Below are 26,712 nucleotides of genomic sequence, written 5' to 3'. Positions count from 1 at the left end.
CATGCACAACAACTAGTTTTCCTGAATTTCTTCTTGTTGAGTAGTGCATCTTCAAGGCCACGGTGTACCAACATCGGTGTACTTTTCACACATCACATAGCTCCTCGGTTCTGGGGGAGCAATAAAGAAGAAAAAAGATTGTTCAGGAAGAGCAGCAACATTTTCATGGAATCACAGAGGAGCAACCACATTTTCACAGAATCATACAACTGTTGAGGTTGGAAGATACTTTTGAGATCATAGGATCATGCATCACAGAATGCCTTAGGTTGGAAGGGGCCTTAGAGATCATCTACAACTTCCCTGCCATGGGCAGGGATACTTCTCAACCAAACTTGGTTGCTCAAGGTCTCCTCCAGCCTGCCCTTCAACACCTCCAAGGAGGGGGCATCCACAACTTTCTTTGGCAACCTGTTCCAGAATCTCACCATGCTCACTGTAAAGAATTTCTTCCAAAGATACAGTCTAAACCTTCAGCTTATAACTATTCCCCCTTGTCCTACTGCTAGATACCCTTATGAAAAGTCCCACTTCAGCCTTCCTGTAGGTTCTCTTCAGGTATTGGAAGGCAGCTATATGGTTTCCCCAGAGTCTTCTCCTCTTCAGAGAATCATTAAGTCCAACCACTTGCCTAGAGCTCACAATCTCACCACTACTGCTAAGAGAGGTCTTGTGCTGCCTAGAATCATAGATTCATAGAATGGTTTGGGTTGGAAAGAACCTTAAGGATCACCTAGTTCCAACTCCACTGCCATGGGCAGGGTCACCTTCCACTCCACCAGCTTGCTCAAGGCCTCAAGTGAAGCACACTTAGCACTTCAGTGATGGAAGAGAGTGGTACTAACTGCAAGTGATGTGATCTCTCCACAACAGAGAAGTGGATGCTGCTTTGGAGCTCTGACTCATGAAATGGAGTCAGCTGTGCCAGCTCCCGTACTTAGCTGTCTGACCTGTCTTGTCTTTACTCCTAAAGCTGGTTTCCTTTCATGTGCTATTTTGTGAGGCGGTGTGCTGCAGCATCTTACTCATCTCCCCTTCCGTGTGTGAGTGAACTTCCAAGGGAAAGTTAAGGTAGAAAGCAGGTGGAGTTCACAAGGTTCCTGTCTCCAGCTTGTTAGTTAACAGACCTTGTCTTTTATGTGTAAAACGTGTTACTTTTAAGAGGGCAGAAAATGCAGACAGACTTCTAACCCTACCCTAAAAAGTTACAATGAAATGGATAATTAGCAATTTCTGTGCTTTTGGAAGATCCATCTCTGCACTAGAAGAACAACAGTCTGGTTTCTATAAGCCTAAATGAGACCCAAGAAGGAAAAGTCAACTTATTTAAAATTGGATCTCCAAGGAAAACTTGACTTTGCTCTGTGTGGTAACTATTGCTTCCATCCTTATCTCCCTTCTGGTCAGTTTGGAATGCAACAGACTGGCAAATACCTGTGTTCCCTGCCTTGAAGTAGCATTAAGAGCCTCTTGTGAAGCAGGACCTACCTTCTCCTCCCTACTTCAGATACCACTAACTGGTATTCCTTTCTATCAATCCATTAGGAGCCACCAATGCAGTTTTCTTCTGTACTGCAAAAGTGTTTGAATTCCTGATGGTTTAGAAAAGAATCCTATGGCATATTTGGGTGAAAGTTAGAGGTTGGAAGGAACCTCTGGAGATCATCTATTTCAACCCCCCTGCCAAAGCAGGGCAGAAAATCGTGCAGTAGTCATAAGTCCTAAGTCATCATGTAGAATCACATAGGCATAAGTAAGATAAAACTAGGAGTACATGGTATTTGTAAGGAAGCTCGGGTTTATGATCAACTTTTTCCAATGGGGGCTAACCAGTACCCCATTTATTGTCAAACTGTCAGTTCATGCTTCCAGGAGTGGCAAAATAGAAAAATATTTCAAGTAATAATATAAAATATAATATAAATATTTACCTTTTAAAATATAAATATAAAATTCTTTCAAGTAACCTAAGAGATTTAGTGACTTCAGCCTGACTAGTAAACCTAACCTGATGCAGGAGCACTAGGCTAAGGGTCTAGGGATACCTCATGACAGGCTTGCTTAGTCTCCAGGATGTAACCACCTAAGGTAGCATTAACAAGTTCATAGAATCACAGAATGGTTTGGGCTGGAAGGGACCTTAAAGAACATCTAGTTCCAACCCCCCTGCCATGAGCAGGGACACCTTCCATTAGCCCAGGGTGCTTGTCTAACTGTGATGGTTTGAAACTGTATTTTTAATCTTTCCTTGCAAAGTTCAGAACAGAGAAAGAATGTAAATAAGACACTATTGGGTGTAAGAAAGCAAAATAATGATTGTTCTAAACACTTCCATTGGATAGATAGAAATGTTTAAGAACTATTACTCAAAACAAAGTGGGCACTCTGCACCCTGCATTCTGCAGTGGGGGCAGTTGCTGGGCTGTCTGGCTGCTGTTTTCTTCTTCTCTTCTGGCTGAAGATAACACACTGACCTTGGCAAGATAAGTTAACAACTTTTTCTGCTTTAGCTAACTCTGCTTTCTGCCAGGGAGGTCTGGGAGGAGGAGGCCCCTGGGGAAAGGTCCCCTTCAGGGGAAAGCAAAGGGAGCTTGGTTGTGCTTTTCTGTTGATTGTATATATTTGTAAATGTTGTGAATTTTGTATATTTGTACCTATTCACTGCATTTCATCATAGATTGTAGATTTGCTTGTAAATACAGCTTTCATCTGCTTCCAGACTGAGCTAGCCTGGGTGTTGTCGGTTTGGGGGGAATTTCAGCTCACACTGACACACTAACCTGGACTCAAACACCTCCAGGGAGGGGCATCCATGACGTCCCTGGACAACTATTCCAGCATCTCACCAGTTCATATAATTAATGCAGCTCATTTCATGGCTTAGTATGAATTAGGAGATGACTATTTACATGTAACAGGTGTGGCAGTCTTACACAATTATAAAATTAATTCTAAAATAACTAATTAAAACATAATTAAAATCAAAAAGGGCAAATCCCAGCACTGAGGACATTTCAAATTGGAATAAATCTTAAGTTAAGCCAGGACACAGCAATGTCTATCTGTGTTTATACTACTTGGTACATCTTTAAACATCAAGCAGAAGCTACAGTGCATCTTTAGATCTTAAAAATGCAGATTTTTCCTAATTAAGTCAAAGCTCTTTAAGCAGTTTCTTAATTATTAGAATGTTTTTCAATTCTGTGCATTTTTTAAACACTACTATCTGACTCTGAAAAATCATAAACTGAGTGAAATCTGAACTAGAGTAAAAATGTGAACTGGAGTACAAGCTAACAAAATCCAGATTTCGAAATTAAGTAACATCTGAAGATGGGGAGAAGAGGAGCAAAATCTCCTTTTAAACCACTTTCCAGGAGATTACCAGTTAGGTACAAAGAAAAAGCTTAATTATATTAACAGTAACAACAAAAAACCACCACAGCAACCCACCGCCAAGGAAATAGTCCATGCATCTTAAATATTATATAAGGAAAGCATACCAACTGACTTCACAGATTTGATCAGCAACATACTATTTAGTAGTTTTCCTTACTCATCCTCTTCACTGTTTAGAAACATACATTCTTCCCTTATACGTGACACAAGCTATGTATTTGCTCTTTTCAATACAATTTGAATTAAAACAGTCCCTGCAGCACTGAAACCTGTCCTCCAAGTTCCATCTTATTAGCACATCAAAATCCCCCAGAACACATTTATCAACATAAATATCCAGAGACATATTTGGACTTACCATCATTCTAACATCACTCCTTTTGCATCTTTAAAAGCCAAGCAAATGGATTAGTAACGAGCAAAACAGCAAGAAATGCTTCATAACTGATATTCAGATTAACTCTAAAAGTCAGGTTAGAAATTGCTAGTACTCTGCATGCCAATTAGTTGACAGAATAGGAAAAAAATATACATATATAAATAAAATAAAATTCAGTCATCCTTTTCTCACTGTAAATTTCCCCCCATCTTAAGCACTATCAGGGTTTCCCAACACTGGTTGAGTTTCCAATGCCAATTCAATCCAATTTGGTTGAGTTTTTCCCAACCCAAATATCAATTGAATAGAGTGACAAGAAGAGGTTTTGCTTTAACCTTACATATCCCATCAAGATAAATGCTTATGAAAAAGAATTAAGATCAACTTTCAAGACTTGACCCTCTTTTCCTCTTAAATTTGGACTTTCTGCAAAGCAAAGAGGCAGGATAGAATATCCTAAGACAGTCATAGAATCATTAAGGTTGGAAAGGACCTTTAAGATCATCAAGTACAACTTTCAAAAGCTGCATTTAATGCAAAACAAAGAGGGTAGACAGAGCATCATGAGATTAGACTCGTGCTAAGATAGTGATTAAGTATCACTAAGGTATCATTAGGGCTGGAAAGCACCTCTAAGATCATCAAGCCCAACCCTCAAACAATGCCACTGGCTAGCAAGTACAGAGCAGAGAGTCATTGCAGGCACAACGTCATCAAGAGATCAAACTCTTACTAAGCTGTGTAACTTGACATTTCACTGCTGTTTTATTGAGAACTACAATTATCTGTTGACCTTTTCCTATAATTAATCCTTTAATTAGAAGATAAGCCTTGAATATCACCTACCATTTAGTGGTTCTTCTACAGCTTTCTGCAAAACATTTAAAAATATATATATATGTATAAAAAGCCTTCATGTTTACTTTTGGCTCGCCACAGTTAAATTACTCTAATTGACATATACAGTAAGTAGTGATTCTACAAAAATGAAGAAAGCTGAGAGTTAATAAGTTCTGAAAAAAAATAAAGATATCCATCAATAACTATTGTCCAGATTTTTTTTTTCTCCCCCACTGTAAATTCTTCCTCGGATGAAACACCTCTAGGTGGCAGCAACAGGCATGCAGATACTACCATTAAGCTCTAACAACTGGATTACTTCTGTGATTTGGTCAATGGTTAGTAACAGAATCAACAACAACAACGAAAAAAACCCAAACAACCACCCCAAAAATAGTAGCCAAGCAATCAAATGTCATCTCCTCAAAATGAAATACACCACACTTGTGAGTTTAGGCTGTTAGACAATTGTCAGAAGCAACACACACAATCTACAGAAAGGTTAAAAATAAAAAGAAATTAGTAATTAAGACATTAGGTTTCAAAATAAGCAGCTGTCCCCCCTCTGCCTTAAGAACATGCAAAGCACTGTTTTGTGCCCCGGTGCCAAAATGAAGCACTTCACCAAAATGAGGTTTTTCAGTCTTTAGATTACACAGAATCAAAAGCTTAATTCCAAAATTCAGAGAATCCTAGAATGATTTGAGTTGGAAGGGACTGTTAAGATCATCCAGTTCCAACCTCCCTGCCATGGGCAGGGACAGCTCCCCCTAGAGAAGGTTGCTCAAGGCCTCATCCAACCCAGCCTTGAACACCTCCAGGGAGGGAGCATCTACAAAACGACTTCACGTCTACTCGAAGTACAGCCCTTGATGGAACTGAGCAACGTATTAACACACTTCAAATGCCACTAGGTCTTTCCACAACTTCTTTAAGCTCATTAGCACAAATTATTGTCACTTAATTTCCTCTGTATTTCAACCTACACTAACTGCAGCTGCAATGAGATTTCCAATGGCCTCCAAGTTCCAAAAATTCCTTCTGATTTCATTCCTGTCTCAAATTCAGAGACTAACATGGTGTTCACTACTATGTAGTTGTGGTTATTTCTTGGTCAAACCCTTGCTGTGAAGGGACATCTGGAGACTGAGTCCAACCACCCTGCCTAGAGAAGGTCACATAGGAACATGTCCAGGTGAGCTTTGAATGTCTCCAGAGATGGAGACTCCACCACCTCTCTGGACAGCCTGTTCCAGTGCTCCATCACCCTGAAAGAAGTTCCTCCTCATGTTTAGATGGAACTTCCTGTGTTCAAGTTTCTGCCAGCAAACTTGAGTAGTTCATAAAAAGAATGGTGTTCCACAAAGAATGTTATTTAGATTTTTGTTTTTTTCAAGCTTAAAAAACCTAAGTTTTTAGATCTCCTCTTCCATTCTACAAATAAACATGAGCATACTAGATAAAGGCAAGATTGGTTTCCAAAAACTGTATCTGTAATACACTTCTCAACTAATTTTTGTATCATAATGAACTCTCTGAACCTCTTTTTCTTTTCATTTTTTGTAAACCCTCTGCACTTGAATTCCTTCTGTAAGAGACCAATCCTCTGAAATGCTATTCCTTAAAATGAAATTAGATGAGAAAAAGCAAAGGAAAACAACCTAAAAAACCCCCTACCACACACAAACAAAAGCCCCACCCCCCCACAATGTCGTCCAACTGAAGTCAGCTCTCCTGCCAGACTTTTAGAAAGCATCTTTCTTCAACAGCTGTGTCTCAGAGTGAAGAGGAGATCTGAAAATATGTCTCATACTGGCTACCAGCCAAGAAATGGGATGACTTGCCATGCTCCCTTGCTTTAAGGACATTACTGCTGTGCCTCTTTATTTACTTCTGAAGAACTACACAAATGAGGCAGTTCACATCCATGGCTCACTAGAAAATGCAAATCTATGAAAATTACTGTTTTAGGAATGATTACTCTGGAATTCAACAAAATGACTGAAAAACCTTCTAAAAGAAAAAAAGAAAAACAAACAAACAAAACACATTTCATAGATTCACAGAATGGTTTGGGTTGGGAGGGACCTTGATGATCATCTACTTAAAATCCTACCATGGGCAGGGTCACCTCCTGCAAAGACCAGCTTGCTCTAGGCCTCATCCAACCTGGTTTTGAACACCTCCAGGGAGGGGGCATCCACAACCTCCCTGGGCAACCTGTTCCAGTGTCTCCACACCCTCACCATAAAGCATTTCTTCTTAATATTCAGTCTAATTTGTTCTGTGTTACCCAAAGACAGACACTCTACTTTCAGAGAGCCTCACCAAATTAAAGGGCATTATAGGAAAGTAAGAAAATATCATTGCAGGAAAATAAAATCATAAAACTCATTTGGTTGGAGAAGACCTCTAAGATCATCAAGTCCAACCTTCAACCTAAGACCACCATGGCCATTAAAAGATAAGAAAAGATCAAGGCTGCAGCATGGGAATTCAAGAGAATATTGAAGTGTTCTGACATAAAGAACATAGGACAAAAAAAACCCTAAGTGAGACTATTAGACCATAGGACAAAAAAAAAAACCAAAACCAAAAACAAAACAAAACAAAACCTTAAATCTTTAATAGAAGCCACCTAGAAATAAAAAAAAAAAAAAATCCACAGTAAATCGTCCTCACCCTAATGAAAAGTACTTTCATTCAGGTGACCAAAAGGTCTTTATAAATGTATGTGAAAGAGTGGACTGTAAAACATCATTCTTCACACCCACCACCTTTTTGTGACAGCTCTTGCAACTCCATTTGGGGACAACAGGCAGAGCAGTGGTTAGGTAAGGGAAGACACACTCAGTAGGGACAATGAAGACCACCAACTCACTCAACATTAGACATCTGTTACACAGTCAGAACTTTGGCTTGCTACCAACCTGGTCTGAATTGGAACTAGTGGAGAAAGGTTCAGTATCTCACTACAATCCCCTGAGCCATCTAGTCACCCCAAATTTATTAATTTTAAGCTTACCCCTGGACGAGGATGATCTTTCATTCTGGAACCTAAAATAATTATGCCAGAAAAAAAAATGACAAGGGAGATGAATCAATGTCATGATCAACCAAATAAAAATATCTTGGAGAAGAGCACAAACACATAAAATGGAAGCTTCCCCTATCCCGAAGTATTTTTTAATGTGATGATCTGCAAACTCTAAAAGCTCTCCTCTGCTTAGGAGCTAATCTCACTCTCTATAGTTGGTGAACTGTCTCACTCATTCACTATTCTATGTGCTGATATTGGTGTGCTGGAATCTAGTCCAAAAGCCACATCTGGCCTTTTCAGCCTGCAAAATATAATTACAAATGCAATGCTTATGCAGATCACTGGCACACAGCCTCAAAGTTGTATAGATACAACTATAGATAGCCCAAAGTCAACGAAAATCACTTTTGTTGTTGTTAAAAGGTTTGTCTCATCTCTCACATTTTGGAGTCATCTTAATTGACCTGAGATATCAAATATTAAGCATTCTGCCTTAATTTCTTTTTTAATTTCTTCTGTAATGGAAATCCTCCCTCTTCCAGGGTCTGTTATTTCTGATCATGTTCACGTCATCCTGAAGCTGGAAGAGTACTTAGTTCAGTGCAGACTACAGACTACACACCAGCTTGAGTCTGGATGGAAGACATCCTCCACTGAATGGTTCTGCATCTGCACTAGAAAGCTGTTTGAAGAGCCTTCATGCACAGTTTGAAACAAAGTCACTCTGCTCTCAGACCCAAACTGTAAAGTCCACATAATATTATGCTGTGGTGTGGAATTCCAAGCACAGAGAATTTGGCATGGTTTATACTTATTTAGAACCATAGAATGGTTTGGGTTGGAAGGGACCTTAAAGATGATCTAGTTCCAACCCCTGCAGGAAAACCTTCCACTAGACCAGGTTGCTCAAGTCCCTGTCCCACCTGGCCTTGAATACCTCTGTGGGCAACAAGTTCCAGTGTCTCACTGCCCTCAACTGTCAAGAATTTCTTCCTAATACCCAGTCTAAATCTCCCCTGTTTCAGCTTCCCTGGTTCAGCTTCAATCCATTTCCCCTTGTCCTATCACTACAAGCCCTTGTAGAAAGTCCCTCCCCAGCTCTCCTGTAGCCCCCCCCTGTCCAGGTAGTGGAGGCCTGTCTGGCATTTAGACATTTAAATCTCTCATCTCTTTGAGATCTGGTGAACAGACCTGTTTCTGAAACAAAGTATTCCTATTCTTTTCTCCTGGCTTTTGAAATCAAGCATTAGACAAAATAGGATTCACTAAAATAAAAGATGTGCATTCAAATTGGTCTTATAACCTACCTCTAACCAGCAGAAATAACTAGGCAGATTTCACAGAATGGTAGAGACTGGAAGAGACCTCTTAAGATCAGCCAGTCCAACCCCCTGCCAAGGCAGGGTCACCTACAGAAGGTGGCACAGGAACATGTCCAGGTATGCTCTGAATGACTCCAGAGAAGGAGACTCCACCAGCTATCTGGACAGCCTGTTCCAGTGCTCCATCACACTTAAATTAAAGAAGTTCCTTCTCATGCTTAGATAGAACTTCTTATGTTCAAGTTTGTGCCTGAAAAAAGGCTGGTCCCATCTTCTTTTCACTTCTTTTAATTCCTCTCTTGATAAGCTTTTGTCTGCATAATCCCCAAACCCAGTCTACAGACTCCTTGAAACCCTTCTGCCCTGTTTATTCTGAGCTTCAGCCAGCCAACTGTGTCTATGCCAATACAACCTCTCAATAACCTTGCTACATAACTGTGCAACCACACCTCACAAGCTGTGCCTACCTCTGGAAAGTGCAACAGACAAAATTGCTCTTCTGAATATTTAAGTGTTAAAAAACGATAATATGAGGTGCTACTTACCCATAATAAACACGTAAGCCAGGCTCAGCAAATTTGTGATAGCCATAATAGCTAAGCCAGCAATCAAGATAGACCCATGTGAAGGAGGACAGGCTGTTAAAAACAAGATAAGAGCAACTAAATCATCTGAGATAAGTAAAACCACAACTGAATAATAAGCCTGATAAAACCAAATATGATTCATCTCTCTTTCAAAGCTATCCCAGAGCTATTTCTGCATTTTTCTAAGTTCTCTAGTGCTGGAGGCATTTACTGATTTATCCTACTTAGCTGTAATATTCCAATACAGTTTAGCTATTCTACTGTCATTCACTTGACAGCATTCTAGCATTAACTGTACTTTAAACTTACATCCTTAATCCCAATTGTTTTGAACTATAATTGCATTGGATTACAGAACACAATACTGTTACTAATAAAACAGGGCAAAAACAAGGAGCAGGGCAGAAAGAGGGGAAGGAGGAGGGTAGAAAAGAGTGGGAAGAGGGGAGCAGGAGGGCAGAAAGAGGAGGAGGAGGGGAGGAGGAGGGCAGAAAGAAGGGGAGAGGAAGGGCAGTTCTGAGGCAAATGCACTCCAGAACACAGGAATGCTCCACGTTCACAAGGATATCACAGAGCAGGAACAAGCTATTACAACCTAAGCAGTGGTGGGTTTAGGTGACTCTAGGGCACTAATTGTTGCAAAATTAAAACAATTAACTTTTGAGTTTTTGGGGTTTTTTTAAAGCTTACAGATGCTGGATATGGTCATACAAATGAAACTGATAGATGTAATACTGCCTTAGGGCTATTCTTTCATCAGATAAAAGAGCATTAACACAATACTACTACAGTATATTTACAGAAGTTACTTGCCCAGACTGTGTATTGAAATAGTTTTCACAGTACTTTAACATTACAAATAAACAACATCAGTCAAAAGACACTTTTAGAGAAGAGAAATTGCTTACCTGAGACACACAGTGCAAAACCAACCACAGCAATTACATAACCGAGAATGTGCAATCCTATCAGAGCAAATGTTGCTTGTGGTAGACTATCAAAAACTGGGAAAGACAAAAAGAGAAAGAACAAGTTCCACTTTTTAAAGTTTAACTCCAGAGACACAAAAGGTAGATCACATAATCATAGAATTGTTTGGGTTGGGAAAGACCTCTAAGATCAAGTCCAACCATCAACCTAAGACCACCATGGTCACTAAACCATGTCTCAAAGCACCATGTCCACACATTTCTTGAACACCTCCAGGGATGGTGACTCCACCACCTCCCTGGGCAGCCTGTTCCAATGCCTGACCACTCTTGAAAGAAAGAACTTTTACTTATTATCCAACCCAAACCTTCCCAGCATAATTTCAGGCCATTTCTTCTTGCTCTATCACCAGCTACTAGGGAGAAGAGATCAATGTACTACAGAATCGTAGGGGCTGGAAGGGACCTCTGGAGATCAAGCCCAACCCTCCTGCAATGGCAGGTTCACCTAGAGAAGGTCACACAGGAACACATCCAGGTGGATTTGGAATGTCACCAGAAGTGCAAAGTCCACCAGCTCTCTGGGCAAGCTATTCCAGGGTTCCATCACCCTTAAATTAAAGAAGTTCCTCCTCATGTTTAGATGGAACTTCCTGTGTTCAAGTTTGTGCCTATTATCCTTCGTCCTGTCACTGAGCACCACTGAAAAAAGACTGGTCCCAATTAAAGTTAGCAATCCAATTCTCCTAAATTCCAAGCTCAGCCAGACAGTGTGATAAGAAAGCTCACAAGAGGCCTTTCCCACCTGAAAGAATTATGTAAGTCACTGCAAGTCACTTAGGACTCTCTTTATATATGCATGCACACATATATAGACACACACAGAAAAAAAATCCATATACAATACATAAATAAAAGTGTAAATAAACCACAAGTAGAAAAAAAATTAAACACATACATTCTGAGAGTTACTTATCCCACTCCCAATACCCAGGAAGAGTAGAAACCACTCAGATGTCCCACCTTAAATCTATTTTTTCAAGCAGGTAACTTCCACTTCTTCCCTAAAACAATTTACCCAAACAAACACAGTACAAATACAACATCCATAATAAGTTGTTAGAGGATCACAGGATGTTAGGGTTGGAAGGGACCTCCAAAGATCATCGAGTCCAACCCCCCTGCCAGAGCAGGACCATAGAATCTAGCACAGGTCACACAGGAACACATCCAGATGGGTCTTGAAAGTCTCCAGAGAGGGACACTCCACCACCTCTCTGGGGAGCCTGTTCCAGTGCTCTGTGACACTCACAGTGAAGAAGTTCCTTCTCACGTTGAGGTGGAACCTCCTGTGCTGGAGTTTATATCCATCACCCCTTGTCCTATCACAGGATGCAACTGAGAAGAGCCTGTCCCCTCCCTCTTGACACCCAGCCCTCAGATATTTATAAACATTTATTGAATCCCCTCTCAGCTTCTCTTCTCCAAACTAAAAAGCCCCAGGGCTCTCAGCCTGTCCTTATAGGGCACATGCTCCAGTCCCTTATCATCCTGGTAGCCCTCCATTAGGACTCTTTCCAGCAGATGCCTGTCCCTCTTGAAATGGAGAGCCCAAAACTGGACACAATACTCCAGGTGTGGCCTCACCAGGGCAGAGTAGAATCCCCCTCGATCTGCTGGACACACTCCTCTTAATGCACCCCAGGATCCCATTGGCCTTCTCAGCCACCAGGGCACATTGCTGTCCCATGGATAGCTTGTTGTCCACCCGGACTCCCAGAGCCCTCTCCACAGGGCTGCTCTCCAGCAGATCACCTCCCAACCTGTACTGGTGCACTTTATTATTCCTTCCCAGGTGCAGGACTCTGCACTTATCCTTGTCGAACCTCATTAGGTTCCTCTCTGCCCAGCTCTCCAGTCTATTGTGTAACCAGCTCCTAATCCATCTCACTGTCTGTTCTTCTATCCCACACTTCCTGAGCTTACTCACAAGGATGTTATGGGAGACAGTGTCTAAAGCCTTGCTAAGGTCAAGGTAGGCTACATCCACTGGTCTCTCTGCATCTACTCGTTCTGTTACGGCATCATAGAAGGCTATCAGATTAGTCAAGCAGGATTTCCCCTTGGAAAATCCCTGCTGACTGCTCCTGATCATCATCTTCTCTTCCAAGTGCCTAGAGATGACCTCCAGGATGAGTCACTCCATTATTTTTCCAGGGATGAAGGTGTGGCTCACTGATCTGTAGTTTCCTGGAACTTCTTTCTTGCCCTTTTTGAAGACCAGAGTGACATTGGCTTTCCTCCAGTCCTCAGGCACCTCTCCTGTTTGCCAGGATTTTGCAAAAATGATGGAGAGTGGTAGAGTGACATCAGGCAGCTCTCTCAATACTCTTGGGTGCATCTCATCAGGCCCCATGGACTTGTGAATATTCAATTTATGGAATTTATGGAATCCAATCTTCACTGAGTAGTGGAGAGTCTTCCCTCCTCCAGTCTTCATCTCCTTCATCCAAGGTCTGGACTGCATTGGGGAGTTCAGTTTTAGGAGTAAAGACTGAAGCAAAGAAGGCATTCAGCAACTCTGCCTTCTCTGCATCCTCTATAACTATCAGGGCTGCCTCCTCCTTCAGCAGTGGGCCCACACCTTCTCTACTCTTCCTTTTCCTGCTGATATATCTGAAGAAGCCCTTGTGCTTGTTTCTGCCTTATGCACTGCTCAAATGAAAACACACACACACACAAAAAGAACATTTCATCTTGAGACACCATGAAGGTCAGGATTCCAGGCTGCTAGTGTAGCACTTCTTTATAAAAATGAAACGGGTGTGCAGATTCTGTCATGTGACCCCAAACCAAACAAAACAGACCCCAAACCGGCAAAAATAAGCCCCAAACAACTCAAAACACACTTCTCCAAAACACAAACCCAAGAAAACCTATTTTCCCAAAGCAGAGGGAGCTCAGTTCTTCTATCATCTCTCTCTCCTGTTCCTGAGCTAGTGAAAAACAAATACTCACCAATTCTAAAAATAAAGTACTGGAGTGGTACCATGCTCACAGCAGGGATTACAATGAGGCCAAGCCCAGCCTGATTCTGTGCAGCGAAGCCATCTGCAAACATTTGTATGGAAATGAATAAAATAAAAATCTTTGCCAGGAATGAATTAAAGCTCAAAGCAACAATTATTTGTATCTTCAAGTTTTTAGGGGTGCAGAAAAAAAAATGCCATTGAAATAACAGAAGTCACTCCCTAATATTCACCCAGGGTAGCAGGAGAACAGAAATAAATGTAGAGGACAGAGCTAAAGTGTAGAAGAGAGACATAAATTTGGAGTCTGTATCTCCTGATGATCACCTCTGGGCTTCACAACCAGAATGCTATTTCTGTTGTATCCTACAATTATTTATTTTTTTCATTTTCAAATTAATAGGTGGTACTTACTAGGTGGTACTAACTTCCATAATACTGCATGGAAGTAATTTAATTGTTTCTTATTCCCTTAAACTAGGAAGGCAATTTTAAGACACTTACCTTGGACAAAAAGAACAGTGCCTATAACAGCAGCAACTGTGAAGATGAAACCTGCTACAGCAATGCTCACTTTCTTCTGAAGCACTATTTCATATTTAAATGCTTAAGGGCAAAACAAAAAGAGAGAGTCACAGAGAGAAAAACAATCAGACATACAGATTCTCTCACCAAAATACACAATTTTATGATTAGGAGTGTTGTCCTAAGAAAGACACACAAACTCCTAATCACTTAGAACTACCTGTATTACCAAGACTTCACTGTTTTTATTGGTTTGTGTGGTTAACGTGGTTTAGTAGTATAAATGAAATCTGGCATTGGTGTTCTAGTCACATTCCTAATTACACCCTCTAGATGACTCAGGTCATACATTATCAGAGTAACTGTGGTTACCCTTATACGTTATGAGAGTAACATGGTACAGCTGAACTGAAGTAGTTAATTCAAGTTACAGTGAACCTGGTACTCAGGTGAATGTCAGGCAGAGATTTACAAATTCCAGGTTTAATTCTCTTTCCCATGACACTGTGAGCTCAGACCTATCACCTCTGTCCCCAGGGCAATAAAGTGATGTTCCCTTCTCATCAGAATGCTTTGAGGATGAGTAGCTATGAGATGACCTCCATATTCATAGAACCATAGAATTTGGTTCTATGTAGTTTTCATTGGAAAAGACCTCAACCTCAAAATATCATGTCCAACCATTCTCTAACTCTACCAAGTCTGGTGCTAAACCACATCCCTCAGTACCACATCTCTGCCTCTTTTAATCACCTCCAGAAATAGGGGACTCAACCACCTCCCTGGTCAGCCTGTTCCAGTGGCTGAGGACCCTTTCAGTGAAGAAGTTTCTTCTAATACCCAACCTAAAGCTCCTCTGGTGCCACTTGAGGCCATTTCCTCTCATCCTATCACTTGTTATTAGGGAGAAGAGACCAACCTCCACCTGGCTTCAACTTCCATTCAGTTACAACCTCCTTTATTTGTGAACACCCTAAATACCATTCACTTACAGAGCCATGCGAGAGTGCAGTGGATTGGCATGAGGCTCATAAAAACAGTATTGATTTTCAGTAAAACTGCACTGCTCAATAGCTGCTGTCTCAGAACTGGCTGATTCCACTATAGGGTTTCAAAGCAGCAGCACTTTTAGTAGACTTTGGAAAAGAAGGATCACCACAAGTGTGCTTCTTTCTGCCTTACACACTGCTAAAACTAAAACACAAAGCTCCTGCTCCAAGGTTGAAATTAACAACCAACAGTCCTGGTGTGTGTTGAAATTGGTAATCACAGAGAACAAATACTGTAAGCAACTTCAAAAACAAAAAAATGAGGAGCACATACAGGATCACAGCCATACTCCAAACACCCCTGTCATTTAAATCAAAATCGGTTTATTTATTTTGAAGTGTAGTAATAGTAAAAACTTTCTGCATACCTGTTGAAAAAACTCACATTTTTTCATATTATAAATATGGTAAACATGGAAAGCAAGACATAAAAAGCAAAACAAAACAAAAAAATAACCAAAACCCAGTAATGGATAAACTATACTGAAATCCTAAAAGCCCATCTTGTATGCAGAAAAAAACCCCCAAACATCCCAAACCAAACAAAACATACCCCAAAACAAACAGACCCAAACCCAGCAAAACAGACCCCAAAAATCATCAAAAACAGACCTCCAAACCAGCTAAATAAATCCCCAAACCAGCTAAATAAGCCCCAACCCAAACAAAACAGATACCTAAACAAGCAAAACAACCCCAAAATGAGCAAAACTAAGCCCCAAGCCAGAACAGACCCCCAAACCAAAACACATACCCCAAAACCAATAAAATGGACCCCAAACCAAAACAGACCCCAACCCAGACTCCAACCCAAATAAAATAGACCCCAAACAAGCCCCCAACCAACCCAAACAAGCCCCTAACCAACCCAAAACACATTCCTCCAAAACACAAAACCAAGAAAACACTTTCCCAAGTAGTCCATAGAAAAATCAAGCCCAGTTAGAAGATATTTAAAGGCCTACTGCACCACTGTTGCATTCACAGGTTAACTAAACCAGTGCAAATTAAAGGGAAAAAAAAGAACAAAAAATTTCTTTCTACTTCTTATAGGCTTGACTCTAAGCAGAATTTATTTATTTTTCTTTTCCAGAAATCTACAAGGCTAAAAAGGCTGAAAAAAACTTAAACAAATTAAATCAGCTAGAACCATCAAGACTGGCACATAAAAGCCCTCTAAAATCATTGAGTCCAACCACTGGCCTAAGACCACCATGGCCATTAAACCATGTCCCCAAGTGCCATATCCACGTTTCTTGAACACCTCTAGGGATGGTGACTCCACCACCTCTCTGGGCAGTCTGTTCCAATACCTGACCATTCTTGCACAAAAGAAATTTTTCATAATATCCAATCTAAACTTCCCCCATGGCACACTGAAGTCCCAAAACACAGATCTTTTCGGTAAAGTCATGTTTTTAAAGGTCCTCAAATCTGAAAATGCTGTGGCAGACAGGTCTTTTTGTAGCTTGATGCCATGTTATGTGTCCTGGAAGACTGTAAGGAAATGAAATGGCAGAGCAAGCAGTGGAGAAGAACATAGCTTGGTGTGCTCTTTCTGACCAATCCTGTAACAGTGCCCATGAGGAACTATCCTGAGAACTGCTGTGATGGTTTGAAACTGTCTTTTTAATTTTTCTTTGCAAAGTTCAAGCAGAGAAAGCTAAAGAGTGTAAGTAAGTCACTGTTGGGTGTAAGAAAGCAAAATAACGATTGTTCTAAACACTTTCATTGGGTAGATAGAAATGTTTACGAACTACTACTTAAAACAAAGTGGGGCAGTCTGCAGTCAGGGCAACCTGCTGGGCTGTCTGGCTACTGTTTCTTCTTCTCTTCTGGCTGTAGATAACACACTGACCTTGGCGAGCTAAGTTAACAGCCTCTTTGCTTCTACCTAACTGCTTTCTGCCAGGGAGGTCTGGGAGGAGGAGGCCCCTGGGAGAGAGGCCCCTTGGGAAAGGTCCCCTTTGGGAGGAAGCAAAGGGAGCTTGGTTGTGCTTTTCTGTTGATTGTACATATTTGTAAATGTTGTGGATTTTGTATATTTGTACATATTCATTGCATTTCATCATAGATTGTAGATCTGCTTGTAAATACAGCTTTCATTCACTTCCAGACTGAGCTAGCCTGGTTACTGTCGGTGGGGAGGGATTTCAGCTCACACTGACACAACTGCCTATGAGCTAACTCTGTGGTGCCAGCTGATCCATAACCAAATTCCAGGTGACCTGACAAAGCAGACATACACCACTCTGTGTATTCATAGAAACATAGAACCGTTTGGGGTGGAGGTGACCTTATAGATCATCTAGTTCCAACCCTCTTGACATGAGCAGGGATGTCTCCTACTAGACCAGGTTACTCAAGGCCTCATTTCACTTGAACACCTCCAGGGGGGTGGCATGCACAACCTCCCTAGGCAACCTGCTTCAGTTTCACCACCCTCACTGTGAGGAATTTCTTCCTAATATCCAGTCTAAATCTCCCCTCTTCCAGCTCAAAGCCACTGGCCCTCATCTTATCACTACAAGCCCTTATAAAAACTCCCTCCCAAGCTTTTTTGCAGGACCTCTTCAGGCACTGAAGGCCACTCTAAGGTCTCCCCAGAGCCTTTTCTTCTCCTTGCTGCACAGCCCCAATTGGATCAATTTTACCACGTCTGTTTCAAATGTAAGCACCAGCTTTCACCTTACACAGATGCCTTTGCACACACAAGTGATTTTTTTAGGACAAATCAGTAATTAAAATTAATTAATAGAGTCAATACTTACCAACAACACTTAACTGAGCCAAACACAAAACAATAATTAAGAACAGCAACACTATGATGATAGCTCTTTCCACTAGAAGAAACCACGATCCTACAGAATAAACACAGAAAAAAATGGTAGGCAGAAAACAAAAACTGAGGTCATCAGCTTTGTATTTATTGTTACTTTTAGGCTATGTTCTAGGTTGCTCAGTGCTGTATGTAATAATTAGCATGAAGAGTTAGCATTAGGAGATATGAAAGGCTAAGAAAGCTGTGACTTCCACCTTTGGATTTTTCACTCTGATCCTGTGTGTGAAAACCAATTTTCCCCCATATTTCTAGTTAACCTAACATTTCCAAACTGGAGATTTTAATCTCCACTGGAACAGAGGATATATTTATGCTGTTTTGTGGCAGTGCAAGCTCTGCTAGCTTGTGGAACCACAAACAGCACACTAGATCAGAGAAACTGTGTATTTGGGCTAAGTATCAGACTTGATGTGGCCCTGGACAGCCTGGTCTGATTGGAGGTGTCCCTGATCACTGGAGAGGGATTGGATGGGATGACCCTTGAGGGTCCCTTCCAACCCCATGCAATCTGTGAATCTGCAAGTAGGGAAGATATGATAAGTCAAATTTGATGCTTTCCCAGTAGGGGTTGGAAAGGACCTCCGTATATCATCCAGTCCAACCCCCCTGCCAAAGCAGGATCACCAAGGGCAGGCCACATAGGAACACATCCAGATGAATCTTGAAAGTCTCCAGTGGAAGGAGACTCCACAATCTCTCTGGGCAGCCTGTTCCAGGGCTCTGTCACCCTCACAGCAAAGAAGTTACTCCTCATGTTGAGGCAGAACATCCTGTGTTACGGTTTATTCTGTTCTATTCTACATCCAAACATTGTAATTCCTGAGGAAATCCAGCTGTGTGATAAAGAATACAGGAGCTAACCTCAGTGAGAAGAAAACATTGGTATGTTAATTTTAGAAACCAAAGTTTCCTTCAGTTCTTCCCACCATCATGCATTTAGCCTTCTTTCCTCTGCATCCTGAATGCCTTAGGCTGTTCAGTCACTTGTGCTGCAAAGCCATGTAAAGCCACCTCCTAGTACAGAATTCTGCAAATACCTCCACTGAACTAGAAAATGCAGTTGGTTATTGCATCTCTGCTCATAACTTCATTTAGACTCACTCAGGGAGAGAGAGGGGGGGAGAGAGAGGGGAGGAAGAGGGAGGGGAGGAAGAGGGGGGGGGAGGGGGCAGGGGACGAGGGAGGGAGGGGGCGAGAGGGGGAGGGGCGAAGGGGGGGAGGGGGAGAGTGGGGAGAGGGGGAAAAGGGGGAGAAGGGGGAGAAGGGGGAGAAGGGGGAGAAGGGGGAGAAGGGGGAGAAGAGGGAGAAGAGGGAGAAGAGGGAGAAGAGGGAGAAGAGGGAGAAGAGGGAGAAGAGGGAGAGGGAGGGGGGAGAGGGAGGAGGGAGAGGGAGGGGGGGTGGGGGGGAGGGAGAGGGAGGGGGAGGAGGGAGGGGTGAGAGGGAGGGGTGAGAGGGAGGGGGGGAGAGAGGGAGGGGGGAGAGAGGGAGGGGGGAGAGAGGGAGGGGGGAGAGAGGGAGGTGGGAGAGAGGGAGGGGGGAGAGGGAGGGGGGAGAGGGAGGGGGAGAGGGAGGGGGAGAGGGAGGGGGGAGAGGGAGGGGGGGGAAGAGGGGGGAGGGGGCAGGGGTCGAGGGGAGAGGGGGGAGAGGAGGGAGGGGGGAGAGGGGACAGTTGGAGGGGAGGGGGGGGAAGGGGGAGAGGGGAAAGTGAGAGTTCTGTCAAGTGAGATGGAAAACAGTTGGCACTTCTAAGACTATCTGTAAAACTGAAACATGTTAGTAATGACAAGATGAATTCATTGCTCAGAAAACAGAGTGAAGACTGAGGAAGGATTTCAAAATTCAACCCTTTTCAAAATTCATTTGCTCATGACACTCTCTAGAACACTGAGGAACAAGCAACACAAAAATAAGTAGAAGAATTTAAAGAGCAAACAAGCGACTTATTTTACCTTCAGCTAACCCCTCAAACATAAAACTTAGTTTACATTTTCTAGCATATACTCTCAAACTTTAACATGTGACCTCACAACTATAAATTCTTCACCAACCACAGATTTCCTCTGATGTTGAGACATTTTCCTCGTCGCAACTGACAACTAGAAAATGAAATTAGAAAAAGGGCATCAGTTTCCTGCTTTGTAGCTTTATAAGGTTTTCAAAACTCTAAACACAAAGTAAAAACAAAACAATGAAACTTTGCATCATGGGACTTGATTCTACATCCTCAAGTCTTTCTTCCTCTTCCAGAATTTAAAACTGAATGGTAAAACTGGTCACAAAGGTTGAGTAAGGAACATGCTATGAGATGGATGGGAACTTCCTATACCTCTTCCCATGGTTTTGCAGTGTTCCAAAGAAAACTGCAAAGAGCCAGTTGATTTTGTAGCATCCACCCTCTTTCAGTGGCTGTGCCCTTCTCAATTCATTTCAGGATCACATTTGGCTTGCAGTTAACTCAGTAAGTAGACCAGGCTGTGAATTACACAGATATTTGCAGCAGGACACAAGTAACATCTGTCTGAGCTTCCTAAATATTGTAGTGACAATTGCAAAATACCAAATAGCTAAATAGCAAACACAGCCCACAACAATTCTACAGTGCACAGATAACACTCCACGTGCTACACCTATTTGGTGCTTCTGAGGAGCTTTCCAGAAGCAAGAAGCAAATCTCCTGTGCAGAACAAATAAAAAAGTACACAGATACGTTCAGTGAAATTTATTTCTGCAGACCCCTGGACAGCCTGCACCTATACAGATCTCGTTTTAAGTAAGAGATCCCCGTTTTCAATAGCTGAGGCACTAGGGCACAAGGATCCTCTTGACAAGATAAGGGAAAATGGCTCACTAAATGAGAAATTAATTCATAGAAAGGTTTGGGTTGGAGGGGACCTTCAAGACCATCTAGTTCCAATCCCCTGCAATAGGCAGGGACACCTTTGACTAGACAGGTTGCTCAAGGCCTCATTCAACCTGGCCATGAACACCTCTGGGGAGAGGGCATCCACAACCTCCCTGGGAAACCTGTTCCAATGTCTCACCCCCCTCACTGCAAAGAATTTCTTTCTAATATCCAGTCTAAATCTGCCCTCTTAATCACTATCATTTTAAGTACCATCTTCTGAAGATATTTAACACTAGATAATCATAGCAAATTACCATCTAGTAGCAGCATTTTTCAACGTCACTGGAAAACTGCACACCTTCAGATTAAGTTTTAGAGGTCTTACAGAGAATTTCTATCAGTTATGTCCTTTTTTCCACCAACGCTGAAGATTGCAAGATGCAATTCTTAAAAGAAAATATCTCTCCAAACATTGTGATGAATGTATCCATCTCAGTATTGCAAAGAAATCAGTATATTTCAGTACGCAATTTCATAACACAAAGGTGCCAAAAATATCACCAACTTTATCATCTAAAAGATGAAGGAAGGCAAAGATTTTGCCATTATTAGACAAGTGATGATCTTCAGGCATTAAAGATGCAGTCAGATCTTCCCCACAGAAACACTTATTCATAGATTCACAGAATGGTTCGGATTGGAACAGCCCTTGAAGATCATCTAGTTCCAACCTCCCTGCCATGGGCAGGAACACCTTCCACTAGACCAGATTGCTCAAAGCCTCATCCAGCCTGGCCACTTCCCTACAGCTTAATCCAAAATAAAACTCACACTAGCATGCAAGTTAGAAGGCGTGGGTGCTACACTTCTTGTATTTTTAATTTAAATCCATAAATACAAATGCATCACATTCACCACTTTTCTCTTTCCCATAAAACTGTGCCTGTTTTATCTCCAGGCAGGTCCTAAAACAATGGCAGGCAACTCACCTGAATGTTTTCTAAGTTCCACTCTTACTGTTCCTTCTCTGTTTGATTCTGTTACTTGACAACTGTAATTTCCAGCTTCTGCTTCTGCAGTGTTAAGCATGAGGGATGCAATACCCTTACGTAAATCCGCCTGCGAGACCAAGTTAGCAGATGGAACTGTTGCATCTCTGAAAATCTGCTGGTTTGCTCCATCAAAAGAAAATATATCTTGTCCTTGTCTTTTCCACAAAACAATCATGGTCTTTTCATTCTTCTCCTGGAGGTTAGTCACATAGCAAGGTAAAACAACAGTTTTGTTACAGTTAGTTGTTTCTACATCTGTTGCGGTAAGGATCAACTGGGCAGAACCTAGAAAGAAAAATCAAAATGGACAAAAGTCAGAATTCCTTCGTTAATGTATAAGAGAAGAAAGAAAAGGAATTACAACACGTGACTTATGAAAAAGTAAAAAAAAACCACCCCAAAGCCTTCTATCAAACCACAAAACCAGAACCATGCTTTACTGGAGTAACAAAACAAGGGGGAAAAAAGGCATAATCAGAATGTTATCACAGCCTCTCTACATAAATAGGTGCAAAGTCCTGCACCTAGGTCAGGGCAACCCTTGATATCAAGAGCAGCCCTGCAGAAAAGGATGTGGGGGTGCTGGTGGGTGAGAAGCTGGACATGAGCACTTGCAGTCCAGAAGGCCAACGGCATCAAACGCAGTGTGGCCAGCAGATCGAGAGAGGTGATTCTGCCACTGTGCTCTGGTGAGACATCACCTGTAGTACTGTGTCCATCTATGGGACCCCCAACACAAAAAGGACATGAACCTGCTTGAGCAGGTCTAGAGGAAGCCACAAAGTTGATCAGAGGGGTGAAGACAGGCTGGGAGAGTTGGGAGCATTCAACCTGGTGAAGAGGAGGCTCCAGGAAAATCTTAAAGTAGCATTTCAGGAACTGAAGGAGACCTACAGGAAGGCTGGGGAGAGACTGTTTGGAAAGGCTTGTAGTGACAGGATAAGGGGCAAGGTTTGAAACTGGAGCAGGGTAAATTGAGGTTGGACATTAGGAGGAAGTTCTTCACAATGAGCGCAATGATATACTGGAACAGGCTGCCCAGGGATATGGCTGGGGCTCATCCCTGGAGACACTCAAAGTCATAGTCGATGTATGACAAGCATGGTGACAGGCAGTCTGGTGGGAGGTATCCCTGACCATTGCAGGGGGTTTGGACAAGATGACCAATGCAATCTGTGAATTATCACATCCACGTAATGTACTGGTACCTTAACCTAGCATCACTTTTTTTTTTCAAGTGTTAAAATTTGGGGCTGTCACTTACATGGCTACTGCCCCTAAAATGCCATATGCAGGAATACTGCATGAAGGGCTGATTTCCTCTTGTTCCACTGATGCTCCAATTCTGCTGCTGATCACACAGCTATCTAAAATCAGTTCATTTAGGACAGGAGGCACAAATTCTACTTCTACACTTTCTAGAGAAGGCAGGCAGGGCAGCTCAGTCAATAAAATTTTATTCTTTGCTCCTTCTTATCTCTGAAGGTGGAGCCAAATGCCCAAAGATTTAGATATTTCCTTGTAAATTTGCTCTATCTTCTGACAGGGGGGCTGCACATACCATACATTAGATAAGATTCTTACTTAGAGTTTGCGTGTATTCACAATGGAGTTGAAAATGGAGATTTTTGTACTAATAAATGACCTGTACTATAAATCATTGTGATTAATCCTACAACAGTATTCAAAGCGAGTAATGACAAACCACCACCATTAATAGGGTTTACCATTTCTCTCTCATATTCCACCACACCTCCAGAACAATAGCACTGACTAACCACTGTTTCAAGGAAGACCTAAATCCTATGCCAAGATTTTATCAGAAATTCATAGATTCATAGAATGTTTTGGGTTGGAAAAGACTTTAAAGATCATCTAGTTCCAACTCTCTGCCACAGGCTGGAACACCTTCCTCTAGACCTCACTACTCAAGGCCTCATCCAACATAACCTTGACCACCTCTAGGGAGGAGGATTCCATGACCTCCCTAGGCAACCTGTTCCAGTGTCTCACCACCCACACTGTAAAGAATTTCTTCCTAATATTTAGTCTAAAGTACCCTCCTCAAGCTTCAATCCATTCTCATTCACTCACAGTTCTTGAGAATATCAAATTTAAACAACATTCATGGCCAGAAGAGAGTTTTGACTTCAAACTATGAAGGCTTTGAATCTTTTATTTGCTGTGGTTTTCCTCATTTGTGAGAAATCATAATAGTTTAATAGGTCTTGGAACAGACATTGCTCCCTGAAGTGGCATTAATCATTCAAAATGTTTGACTATACCAGCACGCAAGTTGGAGTAGCTCCAGCATTTTCAGAGGAACTAATGGTATTTACATGTACAAAGTAGGTCAGAAGTGTGATATGGATTTGATGACTAAATTCAATTAGGGGAAAGTAAGGAAAGAAAAGAAGAAAGAAAAAATCCCAAATGACAAAGATAGAAGTTGTGTCACTATTTGCAGAAGATAATTTTTTTCAAAGCAAGTCTTTAGTTTTAAAAGCACTGATCTTTGAGACAATGCTTTAATATTCTCACACAAGTCACAGATTATTACTGAGCATCAAAATAGTAAATTTATAGTTATTTTATAAAAAAACAATGTATTGTATTTGACAACACTACAATGAAGAACTATTCTGTGCTTTAATATTCTCTCAGAAGACACTAGACTACTACAGAGCATCAAAAATAATAAATATAATAAATTTATGGTTATTTTATAATCAAGAGTTTGACAGTACTTTACAATGAACTAGTCCCCAATTTACTCACTGTGTTGCATTTCGTAAACTGGACCTCAGAAAATAAAAGTAACCAAAATAGAACAATAGGAAACTGTACCCAAACATCAAACTACAACCTAGTAAAAACATAAATAGAAACAATTAAAAGCTCCATTAAATAAATTTCATACCTGTTTAATTTTAACCTACCTCAAAATAAAAGATTTCTCAGTGTAGTGTTCCTGGGGTTTAGTTTTTGTTTTGGTTTGGGTTTTTTGGAACTAGCACATTTATATTTCATAGGATTAATTTACTCCCTGCTGACTGCCTCACTGAGAAAGGTGATTTTCAGCAACTATACTTTCAAGTATGTAGCGAGGAAAATAAAAAACTCACTAATCTTGAAGGAATTAAACCAAATGGATCCAAATTTTCTCTCCAATGTTATCAATGAAGTGCGGGGACTGTTGTGCAGTCTATGAGAGCAGGCATGTTTTGCCTGAAGGCGATCGAGAAGCGCTCATGTGAACTGCTCCACCAGCAGAGCGCCAGGAAAACAACAAGGCGGATGCAGACAGCCGCCGACAGAGGCACGCAGAAAAATTGTTTGTGGGTTTTGTCCTCCGCAAACCTTATCGCTTTAGGAGAAGAGGTTGGGTGGCTGCGATCTCACTAAAGGGAAACTGACTGCTTACTACAGCTAGTATTTCCAGTATCACAGACTCACAGATTGCATGGGGTTGGAAGGGACCCTCAAAGCTCACTTGTCCAACACCCCTGCAATGCGCAGGGACACCTTCAACCCGATCAGGCTGCCCAGGGCCACATCAAGTACCCAAGTGTCATGTCCACATGTTTCCTGAACACCTCCAGGGACAGTGACTCCACCAGCTCCCTGTTCCAATGCTGGAACACTCTTTCAGGACAGAAATTTTTCCTAATGTCCAACCTAAACCTCCCATCCAAACTGGTTTTTAAGATCAAGAAAAGCCATCAACCCTAGAAACTGTACAGCAGGCAACCAGCTTGATCACGGTTCTTCAAGAAAGCACCTGAAGCTGTGCTGCTGCGACACTACTATCAACAAGAAGATGAGGGTCTCTGTGCTGGCCACGGCATCCTCCTCTTCTATGCAACTTCTGCAACAAACAACCCACTTCCAAACATAGGGAGGACGAATGAGGAAGGGAGCAAGGCAGAGAGGAAGATGAGGAAAGTGGTGAGGTGTAGGAGAGGATGAAGAAGCCTGGAGAAAAGAAGGCTCCAGGAAGACCTTATAGCAGCCTTCCGGTACCTAAAGGGGGCTTTAGGAAGGCTGGGGAAGGACAAGTACGGGCAGTGCTAGGAGGGGGAATGGTTTTGAGCCGGAACAGGAGAGATTTAGACTGACAGTGGTGAGACACTGGAACAAGTTGCCCAGGGAGGCTATGGATGCCCCCACCCTGGAGGTGTTCAAGGCCATGTTGGGCAGAACCTTGAGCAAGCTGGTCTAGTAGAAGGTATCCCTGCCCATAGCAGGGGGTTGAACTATATGATCTTAAAGTCTCTTCCAGCCCAAGCCATTCTATGAATCTATGAAGACAGGGAGCGGAGGGGACAATGAGGAGGGCGGTGAGGCGAGGGGACGATGAGGAAGGCGGCGAAGCGGAGTGCTAGTACCGCACACCCGCAAACCCCTCCCCAGCCAGAGGATGGCGAACGATCACTATGCAGCTTGCAGTCTCCCACACGCTTGCTGCCATCGTCGGAGCCGGGCCGACGCCAGCCCCAGGCCGAGTACAGGGAGCTACGGCCCCTCTCAACAGTGGCCCCAGCCGCTCCGCCCCGTGTTCCAACCTCCGCCGCCACGACAACACCCGCACCGCACCCTCTTCCCGGGTGCCCAACGACTGCACGGGACAGAAGCAGCTCTGCCCGCCGCCCCTCACACCTTCCCTCGCCCACAGCGGCCGCGCCGCGGCTACTTCCGCGATTGACAGGGTGCCTAGCAGCAGAGCCCGTTGGTGACAGAGGTGGAAGAGGTCTCGGAACCCGGTTACCGCGGGGATCGAGACAACAATGCAGGAAGAGAGGGAGAGAAGGTGGGGGTAAACACTCACCTGTGCCCGTGGCGCTGAGCAGCACGCCTACAGCCAGCACCCACAT

At 42.4% G+C, this 26,712-nt stretch overlaps 1 protein-coding gene across 2 annotated transcripts; it reads right to left on the bottom strand.

Annotated features, from left to right (window-relative positions):
• Positions 1 to 26,712, bottom strand: CD47 (CD47 molecule). 2 transcript variants are annotated; one of them, XM_054387217.1, is made up of 10 exons: positions 26,667 to 26,712; positions 21,776 to 22,123; positions 17,871 to 17,960; positions 14,030 to 14,131; positions 13,515 to 13,607; positions 10,476 to 10,571; positions 9,526 to 9,618; positions 7,644 to 7,675; positions 4,625 to 4,649; positions 1 to 110 (listed from the first exon to the last, which is right to left on the bottom strand). In XM_054387217.1, exons 1-10 carry the CDS (start codon positions 26,710 to 26,712, stop codon positions 52 to 54), a joined length of 984 nt encoding a protein of 327 aa, XP_054243192.1. In that variant the 3' UTR covers positions 1 to 51. The 2 variants fall into 2 exon arrangements, with proteins under 2 accessions (XP_054243192.1, XP_054243199.1); XM_054387224.1 differs by lacking the exon at positions 4,625 to 4,649 and having other exon boundaries at positions 51 to 110.

Source organism: Indicator indicator, chromosome 1, assembly GCF_027791375.1.
Source record: "Indicator indicator isolate 239-I01 chromosome 1, UM_Iind_1.1, whole genome shotgun sequence".
Lineage (NCBI taxonomy): Eukaryota > Metazoa > Chordata > Aves > Piciformes > Indicatoridae > Indicator > Indicator indicator.
The sequence above is the reverse complement of the archived record's forward strand: the minus strand, read 5'-3'. Positions and strand labels throughout refer to the sequence as shown.